At 61.9% G+C, this 20,981-nt stretch overlaps 2 protein-coding genes across 2 annotated transcripts; both read left to right on the top strand.

The window, feature by feature from the left end:
* LOC102163456 (merozoite surface protein CMZ-8-like) lies at window positions 8,845-11,191 on the top strand. Its single transcript, XM_021078660.1, has 2 exons — window positions 8,845-8,951; window positions 10,865-11,191. The coding sequence occupies exons 1-2, from the start codon at window positions 8,920-8,922 to the stop codon at window positions 11,160-11,162; spliced, it is 330 nt and encodes a 109-aa protein (XP_020934319.1). The 5' UTR covers window positions 8,845-8,919; the 3' UTR covers window positions 11,163-11,191.
* On the top strand, window positions 11,001-20,895 carry AEBP1 (AE binding protein 1). Its single transcript, XM_003134886.4, has 21 exons — window positions 11,001-11,706; window positions 13,314-13,655; window positions 14,184-14,243; window positions 14,357-14,428; window positions 14,532-14,666; window positions 14,746-14,820; window positions 15,598-15,675; window positions 15,783-15,866; window positions 15,983-16,036; window positions 16,630-16,739; window positions 16,817-16,956; window positions 17,276-17,360; window positions 17,457-17,601; window positions 17,703-17,788; window positions 17,925-18,048; window positions 18,309-18,505; window positions 18,586-18,765; window positions 18,965-19,316; window positions 19,410-19,549; window positions 19,696-19,795; window positions 20,021-20,895. Exons 1-21 carry the CDS (start codon window positions 11,454-11,456, stop codon window positions 20,629-20,631), a joined length of 3,423 nt encoding a protein of 1,140 aa, XP_003134934.1. The 5' UTR covers window positions 11,001-11,453; the 3' UTR covers window positions 20,632-20,895.

Here is a 20,981-nt window from a genome sequence, read left to right as displayed (position 1 = left end):
CACGAAGCCCCTCTGCCCACTTCACCCGTTCTGAGATCCCTTGGGCTGCTCCCCTACAGCAGGTTCTCCTGGGTCCTGATCTGTGCTGTCCCCTCTCCCAGTTACTGCCCCTTGCCTGGCCCTCTCCATTCGCTCCCTCCTCCAGACGAGTCCAGGTTGGGCCCCTTGTATGTCCCCCAGCCCACTGGGCTGTAGTGTCTGTCCCCTCTGCTGGAGAGAAGGCTCCCAGGGCACGGGCCCTTCCGCCGTGGGCTGGGGTGGTGGTGCCTGCAGACAGAACCAGGCTAGCAATGCTTTCTGACCGCCAGTTGTCCTGGCACCAACTGCATGCATCTGATTCTAAATGCCCTCAACGGGCATTTCTTCTTTTTGTCAGGGCTGCACCTGGGGCATATGGAAGTTCCTAGGCCAGGGGTCAAATCAGAGCTGCAGTTGCTGGCCTACACCACAGCCACAGTAACACCAGATCTGAGACTCCTCCGTGACCTACACCACAGCTCATGGCAACAGCAGATCCTTAAGCCACTGGAGAGGCCAGGGATCAAACCCGCATCCTCACAAACACTACGTCGTAACCTGCTGAACTACAACAGGAATTTCAGCAGGTGCTTCTTACCAGGAGATGACCCCGCACCTGGGGGTGAGCCTGTGCGGCCTGGGGGTGGCCTGACTGAGCTCACACATCCCCCCGAAGGGCCTCCAATGGCCGTAGAATTGTGATCTCCCAGAATCCAGGTCTTTGAGGCTCCAGACGTTGAATCTGACCCCTTCTGTCTTGGGGACGGTGTCTGTATGAAAGCCTATCAGTGGATGATTGATGATTTAAAAGGGCAGCAGGGATCCGGGCCTTTGGTGGGGAGGGTTTGCATGGTGTGCACCTGGCGGGTGGGGGTGGGGGGCACGCGTTGCAAAGGCCCCCCTCGGAAGCAGGGGAGGAGGAAGAGGAACCAGCCCAGAAGGAGGGCACAAAGGGGGCTGTGGTGGCCCTGGGCGATCCCTGGGGCCCGGTGACAGTGCCAGGCGTAGGAACAGCTGGCTGGAACTGAGGAAGGAGAAAAAATGAGTGTGAACAACTCCTTCAAGAAGCTTGGCTATTAAGTGTGGGGTTGGCATAGAGAGGACAGCTGCGGGCCCGTCTCTGCTCAGCTACACGAAGCCCCTCTGCCCTCTGGGCGCTGCAAGGCCTTGGGGACATTCCGGCACTTTACTGTAATGGCAGGAGCTGCTGGCGGTCACCTTCTCCCTACAGAGCTAGTTGCCGCTTCTTGTTTTTGTTGGCTGGACTTCTGGCCCAGGTCTGCAGATAAACATGCGAGCGTGTGAATACCTTATACACAGACTGATTGTAGAACAGCTAATACCACGATGTGTTTCTTAGACTTTCCCAGGATTTCAGCTTTTATCCCAGGTACTAGGGTTTTGTTGGTGGTGGTGGTGGTGGTGGTGGTGGTGGTGGCCATGCCCACGGCACGCAAATGTTCCCAAGCCAGGGATGGAACCCAGCAGTAAACCCATGCCACAACTGTAACCAGAGCCACAGCAATGACAATACCGGATCCTTAACCAGCTGAGCCACCAGGGAACTCCATGGGTCTTTTTATTTTAAACACCTTCCTAAGATCTTAGTAATCTTATCAGAAACAAAAGTGAAAATAATATCACCTGTAGCAAAGTCTGTTAATTATTCCTCAGAACCTGTTCTCTCTTTTTTTTTTTTTTGTCTTTTTCAGGGCGGCACCCATAGCATATGGAGGTTCCCAGGCTAGGGGTCTAATTGGAGCTGTAGCCACTGGCCTACACCAGAGCCACAGCAACACAGGATCCAAGCCATGTCTGTGACCTACACCACAGATCACAGCTACACCGGATCCTTAACCCACTGAGCAAGGCCAGGGATCGAACCCTCAACCTCATGGTTCCTAGTCGGATTTGTTAACCATTGAGCCACGATGAGAACTCCTCATTCTCTTTTAATAGCAGAACTCCTGACATTTAGCTGGCACAAGGTCATCAGAAAACCCTGTGACTGAGCTCTGGCCAAGACCAATGGAATGGACTTGGAGCTTTTTCTGTGTGAGCCTCTAGAAAATGATCTTTTTTTTTTTTTTTTTTTTTTTTTTTTTTGGTCTTTTTGCCATTTCTTGGGCCGCTCCCACGGCATATGGAGGTTCCCAGGCTAGGGGTCGAATCGGAGCTGTAGCCACCGGCCTACGCCAGAGCCACAGCAACGTGGGATCCAAGCCGCATCTGCAACCTACACCACAGCAACACCGGATCCTTAACCCGCTGAGCGAGGCCAGGGATCGAACACGCAACCTCCTGGTTCCTAGTCAGATTCGTTAACCACTGAGCCACAATGGGAACTCCTAGAAAGAGTTCTTAAAGGAAGAAATTGTGCTTGACTATTCCTTTCTGCTGGCTGGGATGATGCAATGATGGCTGGATCTCAAGCAGCTGTTTTACATCAGGAGATGGAAGCCAGATGTTGAGAATGGAGGAGCGGCAAAATGAAGAGGCCTCTGCACTGATCTTCATCTTGAAGCTCACATATAGGCCCCGAATCAGTTATTGAGACCCGCTTTGTGCTGATACTCTGCCATGTTCCTCGCCGGTGCCAGGATCCCCTTCCTTCCTCTACTCCCTTCCAGCTAGTTCCAGGACTGTTGTTTGTATCATAAGAGTCAGTTAAAATATTTACCCTGCATTTAGCCATTTAAGAGATACTTGCTCAGGCCTCTGTGTGCCAGGATATGCAGTAGGAAATATCAGTCTCCGATCCTTGGTCTTGAGACGCTGGCATTGCTGGTGGGGAGACAGATGAGAAACATCTGAGATAAGGGTCAGCTGTTGCTGAGGCACCAACCACCCAACTCAGCAGATTGAAAGAGTCCCAGTGATTAGCTCACTCGCCTGCCAGCTGTCTGGGCAGCTCTGCCATCTGAGCCGGGCTTGGCTGGTCTCGGGGTTCTCCTTTGTGTGTCCCACCAGCTGGGGCAGCCCAATGTGCAAGGCCTCAGGTCTGTCCCCTGGGGTCTTGGCCTCTAGCAGGACAGCACAAGTGTGTGCTCACAGTTCTGGAAAGTTGTGTGGGAGGGGAGAGGAGACACAGCAAGTGGTTTTTCAAGCCTCTGAACCGAGTGTGTTCCCGTCCCACTGGCCAAAGCCATTACATGGCCACACCTGCTAGTCAGAGTGGGAGGGGCCTAGAGAGTTACAGGGCACAGTGCGAAGGACATGGGCACTGGAAGGTCGCGTAACTGAGTCTTTAATGCCACCAGTATCACCCAATGGATCAATGAGTCAGACATGAAGTAGGGGAGAGGGATGGGGTATTCCAGCAAAACTAGGGGCGGACTGAAGTTTTCCAAAGGGCAGTGGGGGAAGCTTCAGTGAGAAGCCGGGTAAAGACCCAGAGGCAAGGTGGTCTGAGGAACGGGCACTGTGGGCAGAAGCAGCAGGAAGCACGTCCTCCAGCAGGACACCCCCACCGCCTTGGTGGGCTTCCCCCCCGCCACTGATGACATCAGGAACACAGCGTATCGGCCGGGGTGGGCCAGGCAGCCTTTCTCAGGAGCGAAAGCAACACCTCATTTCTAAAAGCCCTGTGCATGGGCTGGACCTCCCAGGCTTGTCACCTCTAGAAGCTCAAGGTCACAGAGCACCTGAGGGCAGGAGAGTCCTCTGTGGGGGGTGGGTGCAGAGGTTGGGGCACATGTGCGTTTATAAGGCTGGTAAACAGGAGTTCCAGTTGTGGTTCAGCGGGCTAGGAACCTGACTAGTATTCTTGAGGATGCGGGTTCAATCCCTGACCTCGCTCAGTGGGTTAAGGATCCAGCATTGCCGTGCGCTGCAGCATAGGTCGAAGATGCGGCTTGGATCCTGCGTTGCTGTGGCTGTGGCCTTGGCTCCAGCTGCATCTCCAATTGGACCCTGAGCCTGGGAACTTCCACATGCAGCAGTGTGGCCCTAAAAATAAATATATACATACCTACATGCATTTTTAAAAGAGAAGGATAAGACCGGCGTTCAGTTTCCTGAGAAGATGAGCCCAGAGCCTACCTAGCCCTCCAGTCCCCTTCCGGGGAGGTGGCTGGTGCAGCCATGCCTGGGCACATGGCTGACCCTTCCAGCAGCTGATTGGAATAAGGCATAGGCTGAAGTCCAGCGGCCTGGCCTGATCCCCCTCTGGGAACTGTATGGAGCTGAAGTCCAGGCTGAAGTTCTGGGGTGTGGACGGGCCCCGGTGGACAGAGAAGGCTGGGCTGCGGAGGAGTTCAGAGGCCCCCTGCCCTACAGGCAGCTGTGGGATGATGGCCTGTCAGTGGTCCATCAGGGCTCAGCTGCTGTAGAAGGCTACATAGATAAACAGAACCTGTAGGAATCAGAGAGACTTAGCATGAAGGACGGGCTCACAGGATTACGGAGGCTGAGACATTCCCACCACCTGCCATCTGCGGGCTGGAGGCCCAGGGGAGCCGGTGGTGCCATTCAGTGCAAAACCAAAGGCCTGAGAACCAGTAGAGCCGATCTCCAAGGGCAGGAGTCGGACGTCCTGGCTCCAGCAGAGACTGGGGCCCCGTCACCGGTGAGGGCCATCTGCTTTTCTCTGCCCACGGATTCAGATCGGTGACTCTCCTGCAGAAACAGTCTCGCGGACACACCCAGAACGAATATTTCACCAGCGGTCTGGGCATCCCTTAGCGCAGTGAGGGGACACACAAAATTAGCCATCCCAGTGGGTTTCTCTTCTTTGCCATCAAATGGTCCTGGGTGACAGTGTTCAGACAGTGATTTCCTGGGATGGCCTCCACCAGACAGGTTTTAGTCTTTGGAAGTTGATAATGGAAAATAGTACTCAGTGTATTTTAATTTACATTTGCATAATTTTTAGCGAGGTCAACATTTTTGTATGTGTGTATCAGCCACGTCTGTGAATTGCCTGGCTCGGGGGCTCACTTGTAAAAATGGAAACAAGGTCAAATTCACTTTAAAAGTGTAAAGGACTTTTTTAACAGCTTCCCGTATTGAAGAATTACTAGTTTCCGGGCACAGATTTTCTAGATTTGTCTCAAATGAATCCTTGTGCCCTTTTCGCAAGGTCGTGGTGAAACTCCCATTGTACAGAGGAGAGACACTGAGGCTGGGAGGGAGACTCTGAGGCCACAGCCCGCTCCTGAAATGCTTGCTTTGGCTTTCTGTATGTTTGTTTGTTTGCTTGCTTGCTTCTTAAGGCCACCCCTGCTGGATCCCTGAACCCCTGAGCAGGGCCAGGGATCGAACCTGCATCCTCATGGATACCAGTCGGATTCATTTCCACTGCGCCACAATGAGAACTCCCTAAAATGCTGACTCTTTGACCTAGGGTTTGCAGATCTGTTTCCAGTGTTTTGTGTACCTTTGAAAATGTCATCTTCAGGGTATTTTGAACAGAAATCTGGAGCTTTTTATACAACAAAATTCTCCCTTCTTCTACAGGTCCCGCTTAGAAAGACTTTCTCCTCGAAGATTACAGGCTCAGTTTCCTGTATTTTCTTTCACTACTTGATGGTTTCTCTTTTAACATCTGCATCTTGGCTCCATCGGGAGTCAATTTAGATGAAGGTGGGAGGAATGGTCAACATTTTTTTTCCACTAGAGCCTGCTTGGAACTGAACACCCCCCTTCTGACACCGGCTGATTGTCACATGATGCTGCCACATGCCCTCGGCACCGTCTGCGGCTGCAGAATTACTCAGGCGCTGGAAGCCCGCCTCCCGCCCCCTCAGCCCCTCAGCCCCCCTGCGGCTGCGGTGACCCCCCAGGCTCCCCGGGGCTGGGTCCTGCGGTGAGTGGAAGGAATTCAGGGGAACTCTGCTCACTCAGCAGTCCAGGCCCAGGGAGCTGGGCAGGGGCACGGGGCTGTGGAAAATCACATATGAGTTTGAAGTTGGCAGAAACCAAGAAAATCATTCTGCCAGTCGCGTGGATGGCTAGACGCTGTCTGGACACCCCAGGTCCCATGACTCGGGGAACCACCCTCCTGTGACCCTTATCCCCCAGTGAGGTCTAGACTGCACACAGGGGGTGTTTCTAGGGGACCTCCCCTGAAAGGGAGGTACAGAGGGATGGGATGGACCTGGGTCCTTCCCCCTTGGTCCCTGGAGGCAGACTCAGGACTCCAGGAGCCCGGGAGGGCCTGGTGCTGGAGCCTGGGCCCTGCTGTGCGGAGCTGCCTCCCTGAGCCTTCCTGAACCCGCCCCCACAGACGCCCTCATCTAGGCCACAGCTGGGCCGCGTCTGAGCTGCTGCCTCTGAGGCCCTGGCAGCCTCAGAGGGTCTCTTCCCGGCCTCCCAGGCTCCGCCGGTCCCGTCCCCAGTCCCAGGGCTCTGTGGCTGCCCCAGTTAGAAATGGGACACACTGGTCCTGGCGGCAGGTGAGTTTCCACCTCTGCCCAGACTGAGGCATCGGGGCGGCTCCTGGGCATGCTTGGGCCTCGGCAGGAGGAGCTGGTGCCCCGAGGCCTGGCGCCAGAGGCTGTGTAGACTGGATGGAAAGAGCATTCGGCCTGGCCTCACAGACAGGCAGCCCCTGACATGCTGTGACCTGGATCCCTCACTTCTCCTCGGGCCTGTTTCCGGAAACATGGGGGGAAATGAGAAAGAGGGGGCACGTGCTCCACAAGCGTTGGTCACTGTCACTGCCCTGCTCACTGCCCACACTTCCGGCCCAGGGGCCATGTGAGGAGTCTGTGCCTGGGGCAGAGCCCCGCTCCCACCCGGGGTCCCCCTTCCCTTTCTCCCACTGGGCAGGACTCCACTTCCCAGGGGGTCAGTGCCCCCACTCCCTGAGCCCTCTGTGCTGAGGGGTCCAGTCGCCCACTGCCTGTTCCCTCTGGTCTGATTGTCTTCAGAGGAAGGCTGCTTCCATGCTTGCTGGGGCTCTGGCCGCGCTCAGGCCTGGACCTTTGCTGAAAGCTCCGTGGAGACCTGCCCAGTGAACAAATGAGCCGCAGTCAGGGACACACACCCACAGACATGTGCACAGATCACAGGGGACCAGAGTGAGGGGGCCGACGCTGTGGCAGGGGTGGGGCAGGGAGGGACTGGAAGCGGAGGGTGATGAGATCACAGGCTTTCAGCCATGGCAACGTGGATGAGGCAGCCTCTCCTGCTGACATGGCTGGCGGGCCTGGCAGGATGGTCTGGAGACATCTTTTCCTGGGGACTCAGGAAGCTGAGATGGGGTGCCCCTGGATGCAGAGATTCTGCTGCGACTTTTAGAATGAAGGGGTTCCCTGAGAGGCCCAAGCATGGCATGGAGGTCACCCTACAGCAAGGCTGCAACTTCTTTTCTTGTTTTTTTTTTGCACTTTTAAGGCTGCACCTGGGGCATATGTAAGCTCCCAGGCTAAGGGTCCAATCAGAGCTGTTGCCGCCAGCCTACACCACAGTCACAGCAGCGCAGGATCTGAGCTGCGCCTGCGACCTACACCACAGCTCACGGCAACGCTGGATCCTTAACCCACTGAGCGAAGCCAGGGATCGAACCTGCATCCTCATGGATACTAGTTGGGTTCTCAACCTGCTGAGCCACAGTGGGAACTCCCAAGACTGCGGTTTCTCATCCTATTTGCGGTGTCTTCCCTCCCCACCCCTGTGGGACTGACCACGCCACAGCGGGAAGTGGGCGGGTCCCATTCCTCCCATTTCCGCTCCACCTGGTCACCCCCGCCCCCCACCATTGTGGGAGCATCTGGTGCCCCAAACCCCGTCCTTCTAAGGGCATGACTGACAGGGGCAAAGTGGCCCTGGCGCCTCTGTGTGACCCTTTGCCCGAAGGGCCTCTGCACTGCACTCTCCCCCGACGGGCTGCAGTGCAACCTCTGCAGCGCCCTTGCTCCTGACCCCAGGTGGGGACACCCCTCCACACATGGTTCCTTCTTAGCGGCCCTCCGAAGTGAGCTCTTGGCCCCGGAGGGAAACAGGACCCAGGCCGGGTCAGGGGTGAGAGCACCGGCCCTGTTGCCTTCTGTCTCCACCCTTGCCTCAGTGGGCTCCATCAGCCTGACCCTCAGGAAGCTGCTGGGAAGTTCGATGAGCCCCCCTACCCCAGCCCAGGCCGGGCACCCCCAAGAACTCCCCTTCCCCACTCTGGGTGGGTCCCCCAGAATGAGATGTCCCCTTGCCTCGGCCTGTCCAGTCCAGTCCCCTGGGGCAGACCTCACTGGGAGGGAGAGCCCCAGAACCCTCTTAGGAAGTGGAAAGTAGGGGCGGCGGGGGCAGGATGCCCAGCAGACTCCCAGACTAGTTCAGAAGAGCTCTTGGACAAGGACACAGATGCCCCACCCGCTGGCAGTGGGCACTGGATGTGGGAAGGGTGAGTGGCCGTCACAGGAGGCCACAAGCCTCCCACCTCTTGGCCTGCCTCTTCCTGCTCTGGGCTGCTGCCCTTGGGGAGTTTGGTTTGGGGGTCTCCGGACAGGCTGGGTCTGCGGGACATCCCGGGTGAGAGGAGTCTTGGCCCTGCCCACAGAAGGGAGATACTGGCCCAGCATGGAGAGCGGTCACCCCTCCCCTCCACCTGCCCAGACCCTCAGGGTAGGAGGGCAGGAGCCCCTCTCCCTGCCCGGCCGACCCCCGGGCCCAGCCCCCCACAGGGCCTTTGCTCATGTTCTTGTTGTTGACTCACTGCGGCTGAGGAAAACGTTCTTTCTTTTTTAATTTTTGTACGTCTTCTATTTTCCCTGGCAGAGGATGTGGAGCCCACATCTGAGCCATGTGTGAGCCAGCTGAAGTCGGGAGCTGTTCCCAGGGAAGTGACGTTCTGCAGCCGCCCCCCGCCCCCGCCCCCACCCCCCCCACCCCCAGCCTTGGGGCTCCCTGTTTGACACACTCAACTGGGGGCAACAGAACAAATTCCAAGGCAAAGTTTCGAGAACGATGATTCAGAGGCTCGCAGAGGACATTTATGGGTAAGAGCTTGCTTCATCCTGCAGCTGCCAGGACCAGCCTGGGGACACACGGCAGGCGGGGACAGCACAGGGACGAGGAGGCCTGACTGGGGCCGGCTGGTGGGAGTGGGCCCCGGGAGCCCAGGTGGGTGGACTTGGTCTCCTAAGGGAAGTGACAAGAGCTGGGAGCTGGGTTATCAGTGCTGAAACTGTGTACCGCACAGCACGTGCCAAGTCCCAGCTCGTCTGCACAGTGAGGGCGTGAGGTTACTTGCTGTGATCAGATGGCCAGGAGGGCAGGGCTGCGGTTGGACTCTAGGGACCAGCTCTTGACACAGTCCCACTGCCTTTTAAGTATGAACAAGTGAGCCAGTGAGAAGCAAAGGAAGGGCCTTGAAAGAAAGAGGTGAGAGGAGACAGAGCCCCCTGCATCCTGCCCCCACCCCCAGCCCCTGTGCCCGGGTGAGCCACCAGCCCCCACAGCGCCCCCTGGTGGCTGCCTGTTCATCATCGGGGGCCCCTGGATTTTCCCACCTGGGCCCAACCCTCACAGACCACGTTGGCTCAGGACTGACCGCTGCCAGACTTGGCCCGTGGACTCCAGATGTGCTTTTTCTTGCTTCCTCATTCCTTCAAGGAGGAATGTTCTGGGAACTCTGGCCTTAGGTGTCATGCCTATTTGGAACCAGCCAGCATTTGCCCTTCGAGAAGCCTTATGGAAACACCAGGCACACGTGGCATAGCTCCCTATGCCAGCACCCATGGCAGACATCACTAATCGATCCTGGGATTCTCTGACTACCCACTCTCCCTGTGCCCAGGGCCCATGTGGTAGCTGGAGTTATTGTAAAGACAATTTTTAAAAACTGGGTTCTGGTCAGAGGAAGGAGAGGAATGGCTCTTTGCCCTTGTTGGGGTCTCAGCTGGTGGGAAAGCAGTAGCCTTAGAGGTGAAGCCATGTTCATCACGGGAAATAGTAAAGGAAACTCTAGGGGAGGGGACCTGACCCCCCCACATCTGTGGCTCCTGTTTGGGTGGGGAGTAAACCGTTCCCAGAGCAGATCCCGGCACACAGCTTCCTTGGGTTGAAGGCACCCATCCTCTCTCCCCAGCCGATCCATGTCCTCAGGGGTGCTGTGTGACCCCCTATGCCTTTGTGGCCCCTCCATCTTCCACACAGAGCTGGGCACACACACACTGCCCCTAAGATATTCCCATGACTTGACCTGGCTTCGTCTGAGGCTATGTCACCAGCTAGAGACAGGCCAGGTAAGTGGGCTGCTGCCCACCATCTCCTTGCTGGGGATCTTACCTGGGATCCCCTCTCCTGCTGCTGGGAGCACAGGGGTGGGCCAGAAGCCCCCGAACTTGTACGGAAATCGCTGCGTGAATGCCGAGTCCCTCCCCACTTGTGACAGTCCATTCCTATGAATGACACATACCAGTTGATAAAACATGAAATCCCCTCCCTCCCTGCTCCAACGCTGACCCCGCTCCAAACCTGGCCTTGTGCATCAGGACCTTGCGGGTGTGGGGGTCTCCTGCCCTGAGTGAGACCAGCTGTGCACCTGCCCCTTACTAGACAGTGAATTCCCAAAATGTGGTCCCTCCCTGGGGCCAACACAGGGCCCCGGGCTCTTCATGGACCTCAGAGGTTAGCTGGTTGCCTGAAGGATGGCTGGTGACTGCCGAGCTGCCAGGGCAAGGCTCCAGAGAGAGGAAAGCATGGGTTGGCCCTCAAGGTCCTTCTGAGATGGGGATGGTCCCCAAGGCCACCGTCCCTGGCTTGGCTCTGCTCTCAGGGTTCCCTGGTCGCCTCCAGGTTGCCGTCGGGCTTGGGAGCGTGCCACAGAGTGAGTGAGACAGGGGCGTGGGGGCGCTGAGACCCACGCTTTGGGGTCCCCCTGCATCCTCTCCCACCCTCCCTCCTACAGGCCTTCCTTCCCAGGCGACCACCCCCCCGCCCCCGCCCCCGCCAGCCCGGGGACACCGCCCGCAGTTCCCACTTCGGGAAATGCCAAGCGCGCGGCGCCGCCGGGACAGCTCAGCAGCCCCGCAGCCCCTCCGTCCACGCCCGGCTCCTCCTCCTCCTCCTCCTCCTCCTTCCCCGGGGGTGGGGGGAGCCGGCTCCGGAAGCCCCGGCGCCCCCGCCCGGGCCGCCACTGGCGCTTTGGAGAAGGCGGTTCGCGTGCCACGCGGGACCTGAGCTCCCAGCCGCCGCCAGCTCCTTAGGAACCCCCTGACCCCTTCGGAACCCCCACCGACTCCCGAGCCACTGCCCGGCCCGGAGCTAGCTCCCCGCGCCCCACCCCGGAGTCCCCTGCTACCCCAGATCTCCCCCTCCGCCCCCACCCCTCCCAAGAGCCCACCCCGATCCCCTCCGCCCGCCCCTCCCCGGACCTCCCCACCCACCCCCGATCCTCCCACCCACCCCTCCCAGGAACCCCTACCCCCGCTCCCAGGACCCCGCGGCACCCCTTCCCCGGAGCCCCCCGCGCTCCTGGCCCGGTGCGCGCCGCGGCCATGGCGGCCGTGCGCGGGGCGCCCCTGCTCGGCTGCCTCCTGGCGCTGCTGGCCCTGTGTCCTGGGGGGCGCCCGCAGACGGTGCTGACCGACGACGAGATCGAGGAGTTCCTCGAGGGCTTCCTGTCGGAGCTGGAGTCCGAGCCCCGGGAGGACGACGTGGAGGCCCCACCACCCCCTGAACCCACACTTCCAGTCCGCAAAGCCCAGGCGGGGGGCAAGCCCGGGGCGCGCCCCGGGGTGGCTGGAGAGGGTAAGAGCACCGGGTGGGGTGGCCCTCGGCATGATGGGGGGACCTCGGGGAGCCCTGCGCCGCAGGTGAGAATGGCTGGCCTCCGTAGGGCTTGGCCGATGGCCAGTCTGCCCTGCGTGAAGAATGGCTCTGTAAGGCCCCAGAGAGCCCAGATGTCCCACGGGACCTTGTGCCAGGCAGAGGTCGGTGCTGGCTTGGAGCCCTTTGGGTTTGGAGACACATCCAGCAGGTCTGCTGCCCCGCGACTTGGGTCCTCCCAGTGCCCCCAAACCCCCAGAGGGATTAGGCTGGCGCTAACAGGGCATTTTCTTGCCCCCTCCCCAGCTCCCAGCTGTGAACAGCCCTGCTGTCCTAATGGGGCCACTCAGACTGATTGTGGCTCCCACTGGCCAAGCCCACACCACTGCTGGAGTCCCAGCCTCCAGCCTTCCCTGGAAAGGCTTCCCAGCACCTTCCTCCTGGCCTCTTACTCCAGGAGCACAGAGGCAGGGGAGGGGGCGGCAGAAGACCCCATCTCCAAAAGACTTCCGGGGAGTGGTGGCCAGTAGTCCCGGGTTACTGGGAGAATTAAATGAGGTGATGCATCACCAAAGCATTTAGCCCAGGGCCTCTTATATAATCCGTCGTCAATAAATCTTAGCTGTTTATCGTGACCTTCTGGAGGGTGGCACGGGGTCTTGCTGATCTCCCTCCCGGGAGACTCCAAGGCACCGTCCATCATTCCTGAGGTCAGCAGCTCCTCCCCTTCGTGCCGCTCTAGATCTTTCCTGGCTCCTCCCCCACCTCTGGGGGACGGGTCCTGGGACCCATCTCGCCCCCTGCCCCCCTTCCAGGATTGTTGTCCTGGCCTCTTGCACTGCTATCTGTGGGGCTCCATTTCTCCGGGCTGTGTCTGCATTTCATAAATTTTTCTGTATGTCCAGACCCCCTCCCCCATTACATTTCAACAGCATTTGCTCAGGGCCCTGGAGGATTCCTGCAGGCAGCCCCAGGTCCTGCCCCTGCCCCCTCCCACAGACTCTGAGATGGGCGAGCAGTGGCGGTGCCTGCGTGTCCCTCTGCCCTCTGTGTGGCCCCAGGACCCCCTATAGGGTTATGGTCCACCCCAGACTCCTTACTCCTGGATAGGGGAGAGCCCACAAGAGTTCCTTTTCTCTGAAGCTTTTCTTGCTTCCGGGAGGCCCAGGCTCGTGTGCGTTACTTTGTGTGGCCCTTGGCAGGAATGGGCCTGCCTCCTCCTTTGGACCCTGTGCCCCTTCCGTGCCCAGCACAGAACAGTGAGCCCTGGCTGGCCGAGTGGCCGAATGGGGAAGGAGTGCTGCTCGAGGCTTTGGCAGGCGGGAGAACAAGGGCCTCCTCCCGGGGGAGCTGAGCCACCCAGGCCAAGGGGTGGTAATGGCAGAGTCTTGCAGCCAGAAAGCCTGGCTTCCGACCCCAGCTCTGCCATGACCGCAGTGCCCTAACCTCTCAGTGTCTCGATCTGGGAAATGCAGGACTCACAAGTGCCCCTTTGCCCAGGTGGCGTGCACCTTGGGTTGGGGGTGGGGGTCGCATGGGACGTAGAGAAGGCTCATCACTGATTTGACCCGAGTCTGCATCTTGGACAGCGCCTCCAGGAAAGGCCAAGGACAAAGGGAAGAAAGGGAAGAAGGACAAAGGGCCCAAGGCAACCAAGCAGCCCAGAGAGGGGTCACCCAAGCCGCCTAAGAAGCCCAAGGAGAAGCCACCGAAGGCCACCAAGAAGCCCAAGGAGAAGCCACCGAAGGCCACCAAGAAGCCCAAAGAGAAGCCACCGAAGGCCACCAAGAAGCCCAAGGAGAAGCCCCCCAAGGCCACCAAGAAGCCCCTGGCTGGGAAGAAGCACCCCATCCCAACACCCTCAGAAAGCCCGCCGTGGCCACTGCCCCCTCCCCCCAGCCCCGGCCTCGAGGAGCTGCCCCAGGAGGGAGGTGTGTGCTGGGCTCTTCCAGAGTCCTGGGCCTCTGATGTGCTGGGCTGCAGGGAGAGGGGGTGAGGGTGGGTCCCCAAGCCCCTGCCTCGTGCAGACCCTCAGGGCCCCCAGACCGGGTGGGCACTGGGGCCTCCGTGAACACAATGCCGCCCCTCCCCTGGGTAGGGGGCACTTGGCAGCCTCGTGGGTGAGGCTTGCTCCCTACCATCCTGAGAAATGTCCCCTGGGCACCCCCACCCCCACCCCAGGGCCACCTGCCCACGTGGCTCTAGGTCTACATGGTGCCTGCCTGCTTGGGCAGCTTTGCAGCAGGTCCTCCCAGACGGAAGAGCCTGCAGAGCCTGGGCTCCCCAGGAAGCCATCCGGGTCTTTGGCCCCAGAAATGCCCGCAGGGTGCGGAGGGCCAGAGCAGCGCAGGCCCCCTGGGAATGAGCTCCTCGGGGGGTCAGCGGGCCCAGGTCTCATGGAGGCTGTGCAGCCGGCGTCCAGGGCACAAACCCACCTGTTTCTGGCGTTTGCATTGCAGGCGGCGCCCCCCCAAATCCCTGGGAGGGCCTCGGAGAGGATGATGGGGAGCACAAGCCTGGTGAGTGGGCGACAGCCACCAGGCTTCAGGGCACCACCCGCCCTGGCCCGCTGGGTGTCCGGGGTGGGCCTTGGTGGGGGCATCAGTGAGTATCCTCGAGTGCTTCCCCCCAGAGCCGGAGGAGGAGACAGAGCAGCCCACGCTGGACTACAATGACCAGATAGAGCGGGAGGACTACGAGGACTGTGAGTAGGGCCTGCCGTCCGCCTGGCCCGGGTCCGGGATGCCCCACTCAGAGGCCTCGCCCTCCCTGCCTGGGCCCCACTCAGAGCCCACTCTCTGCCCCAGTTGAGTACATCCGGCGCCAGAAGCAGCCCCGGCCACCCCCCAGCAGGAGGAGGCCTGAGAGACTCTGGCCTGAGCGCCCTGAGGAGAAGGCCGAGCCGCCGAGGCGGGGGTTCGAGGCTCCAGAGGAGAAGATCGGTAGGATGGGAGCAGACTCGGGGCAGGGTGGGTGCCAGGCGAGTGGGCTCTGGCCCACCTCTGCCTCCCACCTCCACAGAGCCGCCTCTGAAGCCACTGCCACCCCCGCTGCCCGACTACGGGGACGGCTACGTGATCCCCGACTACGGCGACCGTGAGTGCCCAGGGCCCCTGCCACTGCACCCCGGGGGTGGGGGCCGCCTGCATCTTTAGCTTGATGGCCGTCCCCTCACCGCCCCACGTGCCCACCGGCTGGCCACGCTCACCCACTCTCCTCCTTCGGGCTGGGTCTGTGCTCACTTCCTTCCCGCTCTCCACCTGTCCCCTCCCTTCCAGCCTGTTCTTCCAGAGCCCCAGTTCATTCTCTGTCCCTCCCGAGGGCTCCTGCCCACCCCTCCCCCTTGCCCCTCAGGACGCCCGCCCCCTTCAAGCTGCCGCCCTGTTCTCCCTCCTGCTCCCAGCCCCCATTGGACCCCTCCCCTCTTCATGGGCTGCGGACCTTGCCAGGCCCCGTGTCCCCATCAACCCTTCTGACTCTTGGCCCCAGCGTGGCCCTCGAGAACCCCCCTTCCCTGCCCCAGGTGCCACCTGTCACTTGAGGCGTGTCTGATGCCCGATGCCCATGTCCCATTCCCTGCCCAGCCTTTCCCCAGCTCTCCCCAGGCCAGGTCCTCCTGGTGGGCCAGGCTGGTTACTCTCCCGGGGACTCACGCAGCCTGCCCGTGCCCAGGCAGCCTTCCCCTTCGGACGGACCCTCCCTCCTCGCCTCAGCTGGCCTGGATCTTCAAGGCTCGCCCCATCTAAGCTCCCGGCCTTGCACCCCCCGCCCCGCCCTGCCCTCTGGGCCCCTGTGAACCTCGGGTCGCTGGCCGTGGTGTGGGGCCCAGGGGCCAGCCCGGGGCCGTCTCATCAGGGCTTTCCCTCCCCGCAGTGGACTATTACTTCCAGCCTCCCAGGCCTCGGAAGCCGGACACCGGGCTGGAAACAGACGAAGAGAAAGAGGAGCTGAGTGAGTGCCACCATGCTGCTCCCAGCCCCGGCCCCCACTGCAGGTCTGCCCCCACCCCGAAGCCCCGGGACTAAGCGGACAGGCCCCTCCCACCTTCCCCCCTTCAGAGAAACCCAAAAAGGAGGGCGGCAGCCGCAAGGAGGAGGACACGGATGACAAATGGGCCGTGGACAAGGGCAAGGACCACAAAGGTGTGTCTCTGGGGCTGGCGGCTGGGCCCACGCAGCCGGGTCCCTGTGGGAGAGCAGCGGGGCTCCCGGAGGCTCTGGGAGCCTCAGCACCACCTCCTGTCTGCGTTGTCCCCCAGGGCCCCGAAAGGGCGAGGAGCTGGAGGAGGAGTGGGCTCCAGTAGAGAAAGTCAGTGAGTGAGCGGCCGGGGGTTTGGGAGCTGGGGGGTGTGTAAGGACCGGGGGGCTTGCAGGGGTTGTGGGATGGAGGCGAGGGCTGGGTCATGAGGTTTGCAGGATGGGGGTGTGGGCTGGGGGTGCAGGGGCTGGAGAGTGGGTGTGAGGGTGTGAGGGCCATGCAGCAACAGCAGCAGGGTAAGTGTGTTGGGGCGAGGGACCCACTCGAGGCCGCTTGATGGCACTCCAGGCCTCCAGAACCCCTTCCTGCTCTTCCCATCTTGTGACTCAAAAGCTCTGGGGCGTCTGTCCTGGGTGGGACCCCCGGGGATGGAGCTGCCGACGCCCCCACGTGGACGATGCCTGTGACTAGCTGGGTCCCGGGGTGGCGGTCCCTGTGAGCCCTATGGCCCCTTGGGAATGGAATTACCAGCCCATTCCCCAGAGGAGGAAGCCGAGGCCCAGGGCAGGAAAGCACGGGCTGGGGCAGAGCTGCCCTGACTGAGGCCTCCTGACGTGAGGCAAGTGGGTGCCGGGCTCCTCGGGTCTGGGTTTGGTGGCGGGATGGAGGGAGCCAGTGGGCCACCAGCCTGGGGTGCCGTGTCCCCAGAGTGCCCCCCCATCGGGATGGAGTCACACCGCATCGAGGACAACCAGATCCGGGCCTCCTCCATGCTGCGCCACGGCCTGGGGGCACAGCGTGGCCGCCTCAACATGCAGGTGGGTGTCAGGCCGGGCCCGTCCCCCAGCTGGGTAGGGGCTCCGTGCCTGCTCAGCCTCCCCGCGGTCCCGGACAGGCCGGAGCCACTGAGGACGACTACTTCGACGGCGCGTGGTGTGCCGAGGACGACTCTCAGACCCAGTGGATCGAGGTGGATACCAGGAGGACCACCAAGTTCACGGGCGTCATCACCCAGGGCCGAGACTCCAGCATCCAGTATGTGCGCCAGGCTCCCAGGCGCTTTGTGGGGGTGGGCGGCTCCAGGCACAGTTCTGAGTCCCTCCCGTTCAGGACCTTGCGGTGGGTCCTCCAGGGCCCCCACCCCGCTCCTCGGTCACGGCCGGTCAGTTCCCCGTGTTCAGATAAGCACCCATGGCCACGTCCGGGCCCGGCAGCTGCTCCTGACACCGAGGCTGAGCACCCCACACCTGCTAGCTCTGAAGTTCTGGGGCCCGAAGAGGCGGCCCAGGCAGCCCGAGGGCCTGGCCCTGGGGCAGGGAGGGCAGCCTCGCCCTGACCACCCTCTGCTCCCCAGTGACGACTTCGTGACCTCCTTCTTCGTGGGCTTCAGCAACGACAGCCAGACGTGGGTGATGTACACCAACGGCTACGAGGAGATGGTGGGCACCCGCGCCCTGGGCTCTACGCCCTCCTCCGGGCCACAGGTGGGCTCTTGACCAGGGCTGGGGGCTGCTCTGAGGCCCGTCTCTTCCCAGACCTTCCATGGGAACGTGGACAAGGACACGCCCGTGCTGAGCGAGCTCCCGGAGCCGGTGGTGGCGCGCTTCATCCGCATCTACCCCCTAACCTGGAACGGCAGCCTGTGCATGCGCCTGGAGGTGCTGGGGTGCCCCGTGTCCTGTGAGTGCAGGGGGCTCGCAGGGGTGTGGACGGGCTGGTGGGGCAAGCCAGCGTGGGCTGGCAGGTGGGCGACTCAAGGCCCCACCTGCCCGCCTCGGCAGCCGTCCACAGCTACTACGCCCAGAATGAGGTCGTGACCACCGACGACCTGGACTTTCGGCACCACAGCTACAAGGACATGCGCCAGGTGGGGTGCTTGTCCTGAGGTCGGGAGCCCTGGCCAGGGGCCGGGGAGGCGTGGCCACTGGGGCGAGGCTGCCGCCCCGGGCTGGGGGCAGCAGGGTGGGTGGGCCGCATGACTCCATGTCTTCTCCTGTGCCCAGCTGATGAAGGTGGTGAATGAGCAGTGCCCCACCATCACCCGCACGTACAGCCTGGGCAAGAGCTCGCGCGGGCTCAAGATCTATGCCATGGAGATCTCGGACAACCCCGGGGACCACGAGCTGGGTGAGGGTCCCCACAGCCACCTGGAGACCCGCCCCCCACCCAATGGATCAGAGACAAGGCTCTGGCGCTGCAGCTGGGCTTGCCGCATTGATGTTCCCAGCTCGCCACGTCCCGCCTGTCCCTGGAGTCCCTTGCTGGGCCCCCCGAGCCTCAGGCACCCCCAGCCCTCTGGAAGGGAGGCCCGTTTGGGTCCTTCCTCAGATCCCCTGGGCCTCAGGCCTCGAGAGGCTGGTTGGCTGCTGAAGCTCCTGCCCTTGCAGGGGAGCCCGAGTTCCGCTACACGGCTGGGATCCATGGCAACGAGGTGCTGGGCCGAGAGCTGCTGCTGCTGCTCATGCAGTACCTGTGCCGAGAGTACCGCGATGGGAACCCGCGCGTGCGCAGCCTGGTGCACGACACACGCATCCACCTGGTGCCCTCGCTGAACCCTGATGGCTACGAGGTGGCAGCGCAGATGGTGGGTGGAGGGAAGGGGGGGGAGGGTGGGGGGGCGGGGCTGGGGGTGGCCCTGGACGCAGACCTGGCTCGCTCTCCCAGGGCTCAGAGTTTGGGAACTGGGCGCTGGGACTGTGGACCGAGGAGGGCTTTGACATCTACGAGGACTTCCCGGATCTCAACTCTGTGCTCTGGGGAGCCGAGGAGAGGAAATGGGTCCCCTTCCGGGTCCCCAACAATAACCTGCCCATCCCCGAACGCTACCTCTCGCCAGATGCCACGGTGAGGCCACAGCCCGGCCCACAGGGCCTGGGGGAGCAGCCCAGTCCTTGGGGCCCGGGGCATCTTGGAGGTGGGCTGGGGGTGGCAGCCCAGGCGCTGAGACCACAGGGGCTTGGAGGGACAGAGGGGCGTGTGTCCGGCTGTGGGGTCTGCGTGGAGGCCGATGGAGACGGTGGACCTCACACTCGGGCCGCCCCAGGTGTCCACGGAGGTCCGGGCCATCATCGCCTGGATGGAGAAGAACCCGTTCGTGCTGGGGGCGAACCTGAACGGCGGCGAGCGGCTCGTGTCGTACCCCTACGACATGGCCCGCACGCCCAGCCAGGAGCAGCTGCTGGCCGCGGCCATGGCGGCCGCCCGGGGAGAGGACGAGGAAGAGGTATCCGAGGCACAGGAGACCCCAGACCACGCCATCTTCCGCTGGCTGGCCATCTCCTTCGCCTCCACCCACCTCACCATGACCGAGCCGTACCGGGGAGGGTGCCAGGCGCAGGACTACACCGGCGGCATGGGCATCGTCAACGGGGCCAAGTGGAAACCCCGATCCGGGAGTGAGTCGGCCTCGGAGGGTGTGCGGTGGGGCATCGGGTGGCAGCGGGGTGCTGGGGGGTGGCTGACGGTGGCTGTGTGTCTGCCCTGCCCAGCCATCAATGACTTCAGTTACCTGCACACCAACTGCCTGGAGCTCTCCATCTACCTGGGCTGCGACAAGTTCCCTCACGAGAGTGAGCTGCCCCGAGAGTGGGAGAATAACAAGGAAGCTCTGCTCACCTTCATGGAGCAGGTGTGGGGGCCGCGGGGAACGGGGGAGCTGGCGGGGCAAGGCTGCATCTGGGGAGAGGCTGGTGAAGGGCTGGGGGAGCCCGCGACAGGGGAGCAGCAGGCTTTGTGAGGTCTCTGTGTGGACATGGCCCTGCCTTCTCCCTGCAGGTTCACCGCGGCATCAAGGGGGTAGTGACGGACGAGCAGGGCATCCCCATTGCCAATGCCACCATCTCCGTGAGTGGCATTAACCACGGAGTCAAGACAGGTACACAAGCGCACAGCTCTACCCACTTCCCCAGGCGGGGGGCCAAAGCCGCGAGGTTGTGGCGAGGCAAGCCTGGCCCGCCCAGCGTGTCCCTGTTCCTCTGAACCCCCCTCCCCCCCCAGCCCCAAGGTCTCCCCCAGACAGAGGGAGGGCTGGGGGCACTGGGGAATCTGGGGCCTGGGAAGGGGCGACTCCCAGGCAGCCGAACCCATCCTCCCTCTGCAGCGAGTGGTGGCGACTACTGGCGCATCCTGAACCCGGGTGAGTACCGCGTGACAGCCCACGCAGAGGGCTACACCCCGAGCTCCAAGACCTGCAATGTGGACTACGACATCGGGGCCACGCAGTGCAACTTCATCTTGGCTCGCTCCAACTGGAAGCGCATCCGGGAGATCATGGCCATGAACGGGAACCGGCCCATCCCCCACATCGACCCGTCGCGCCCCATGACCCCCCAGCAGCGGCGCATGCAGCACCGCCGCCTGCAGTACCGGCTGCGGATGCGCGAACAGATGCGGCTGCGGCGTCTCAACGCCACGGCCAGCCTGGCCACCACCCCCACGTCGCCCCCCACCACCCCCACGCTGCTCCCCATGCCCACCCTCGCCCCCTCCCCTGCCCCCAGTTCCACCCTGGGGCCCTGGCATGTGGTCCCCGAGACCACAGCTGCCTGGGAGGAGTCGGAGACTGAGACCTACACAGAGGTGGTGACGGAGTTTGGGACGGAGCTGGGACCGGAGGAGGAGGAGGAGGAGGAGGAGGGGGAGACGGCCACGGGTTCAGAGTTTCCCTTCACCACAGTAGAGACCTACACAGTGAATTTTGGGGACTTCTGAGGACCGGTCTGCCAACGCACGAGCTTGCAGCTGTAGCCATGTCGCCTTGGCCAGCTCGGCGGCCATCAGCACACGGAAGGCCCCCTGGTGTGTGGGCCCTGCCAGGACGGGGCATGAATGTGACGGACACCTAAGAGCCAGGGCCTGCATCGGGCCCCTGCTCTGCCTGCCGGCCCCCTGGAGGACGGGCCGCTGCAGGGCTGGGCCAGGCCGACTTCTCAGCCACCTGCCCAGGCCACGCCAATAAACCGAGCTCACGGCAGATGTGTTACTGACCACGTGTCATCCTGACCAGCAGGGAGTCGGGGGGGTGGGGGGAGAGGAGGGAGGCACCCCACAAGAGTGCCCTG

This window comes from Sus scrofa, chromosome 18, assembly GCF_000003025.6.
Source record: "Sus scrofa isolate TJ Tabasco breed Duroc chromosome 18, Sscrofa11.1, whole genome shotgun sequence".
In the NCBI taxonomy this organism is placed as follows: Eukaryota; Metazoa; Chordata; class Mammalia; order Artiodactyla; family Suidae; genus Sus; species Sus scrofa.
This window is presented reverse-complemented; position numbering and strand designations above follow the sequence as displayed.

Bases quoted from the DNA above. Each gene is read 5' to 3' on its own strand.
- LOC102163456 (XM_021078660.1), top strand. From the start codon at position 8,920: ATGATTCAGAGGCTCGCAGAGGACATTTATGG. The intron at 8,952-10,864 runs GTAAGAGCTTGC...TCCCTCCTACAG, and splicing joins CTCGCAGAGGACATTTATGG to GCCTTCCTTCCCAGGCGACC.
- AEBP1 (XM_003134886.4), top strand. From the start codon at position 11,454: ATGGCGGCCGTGCGCGGGGCGCCCCTGCTCGGCTGCCTCCTGGCGCTG. The intron at 11,707-13,313 runs GTAAGAGCACCG...CATCTTGGACAG, and splicing joins CCCCGGGGTGGCTGGAGAGG to CGCCTCCAGGAAAGGCCAAG. The intron at 19,796-20,020 runs GTACACAAGCGC...CTCCCTCTGCAG, and splicing joins TAACCACGGAGTCAAGACAG to CGAGTGGTGGCGACTACTGG.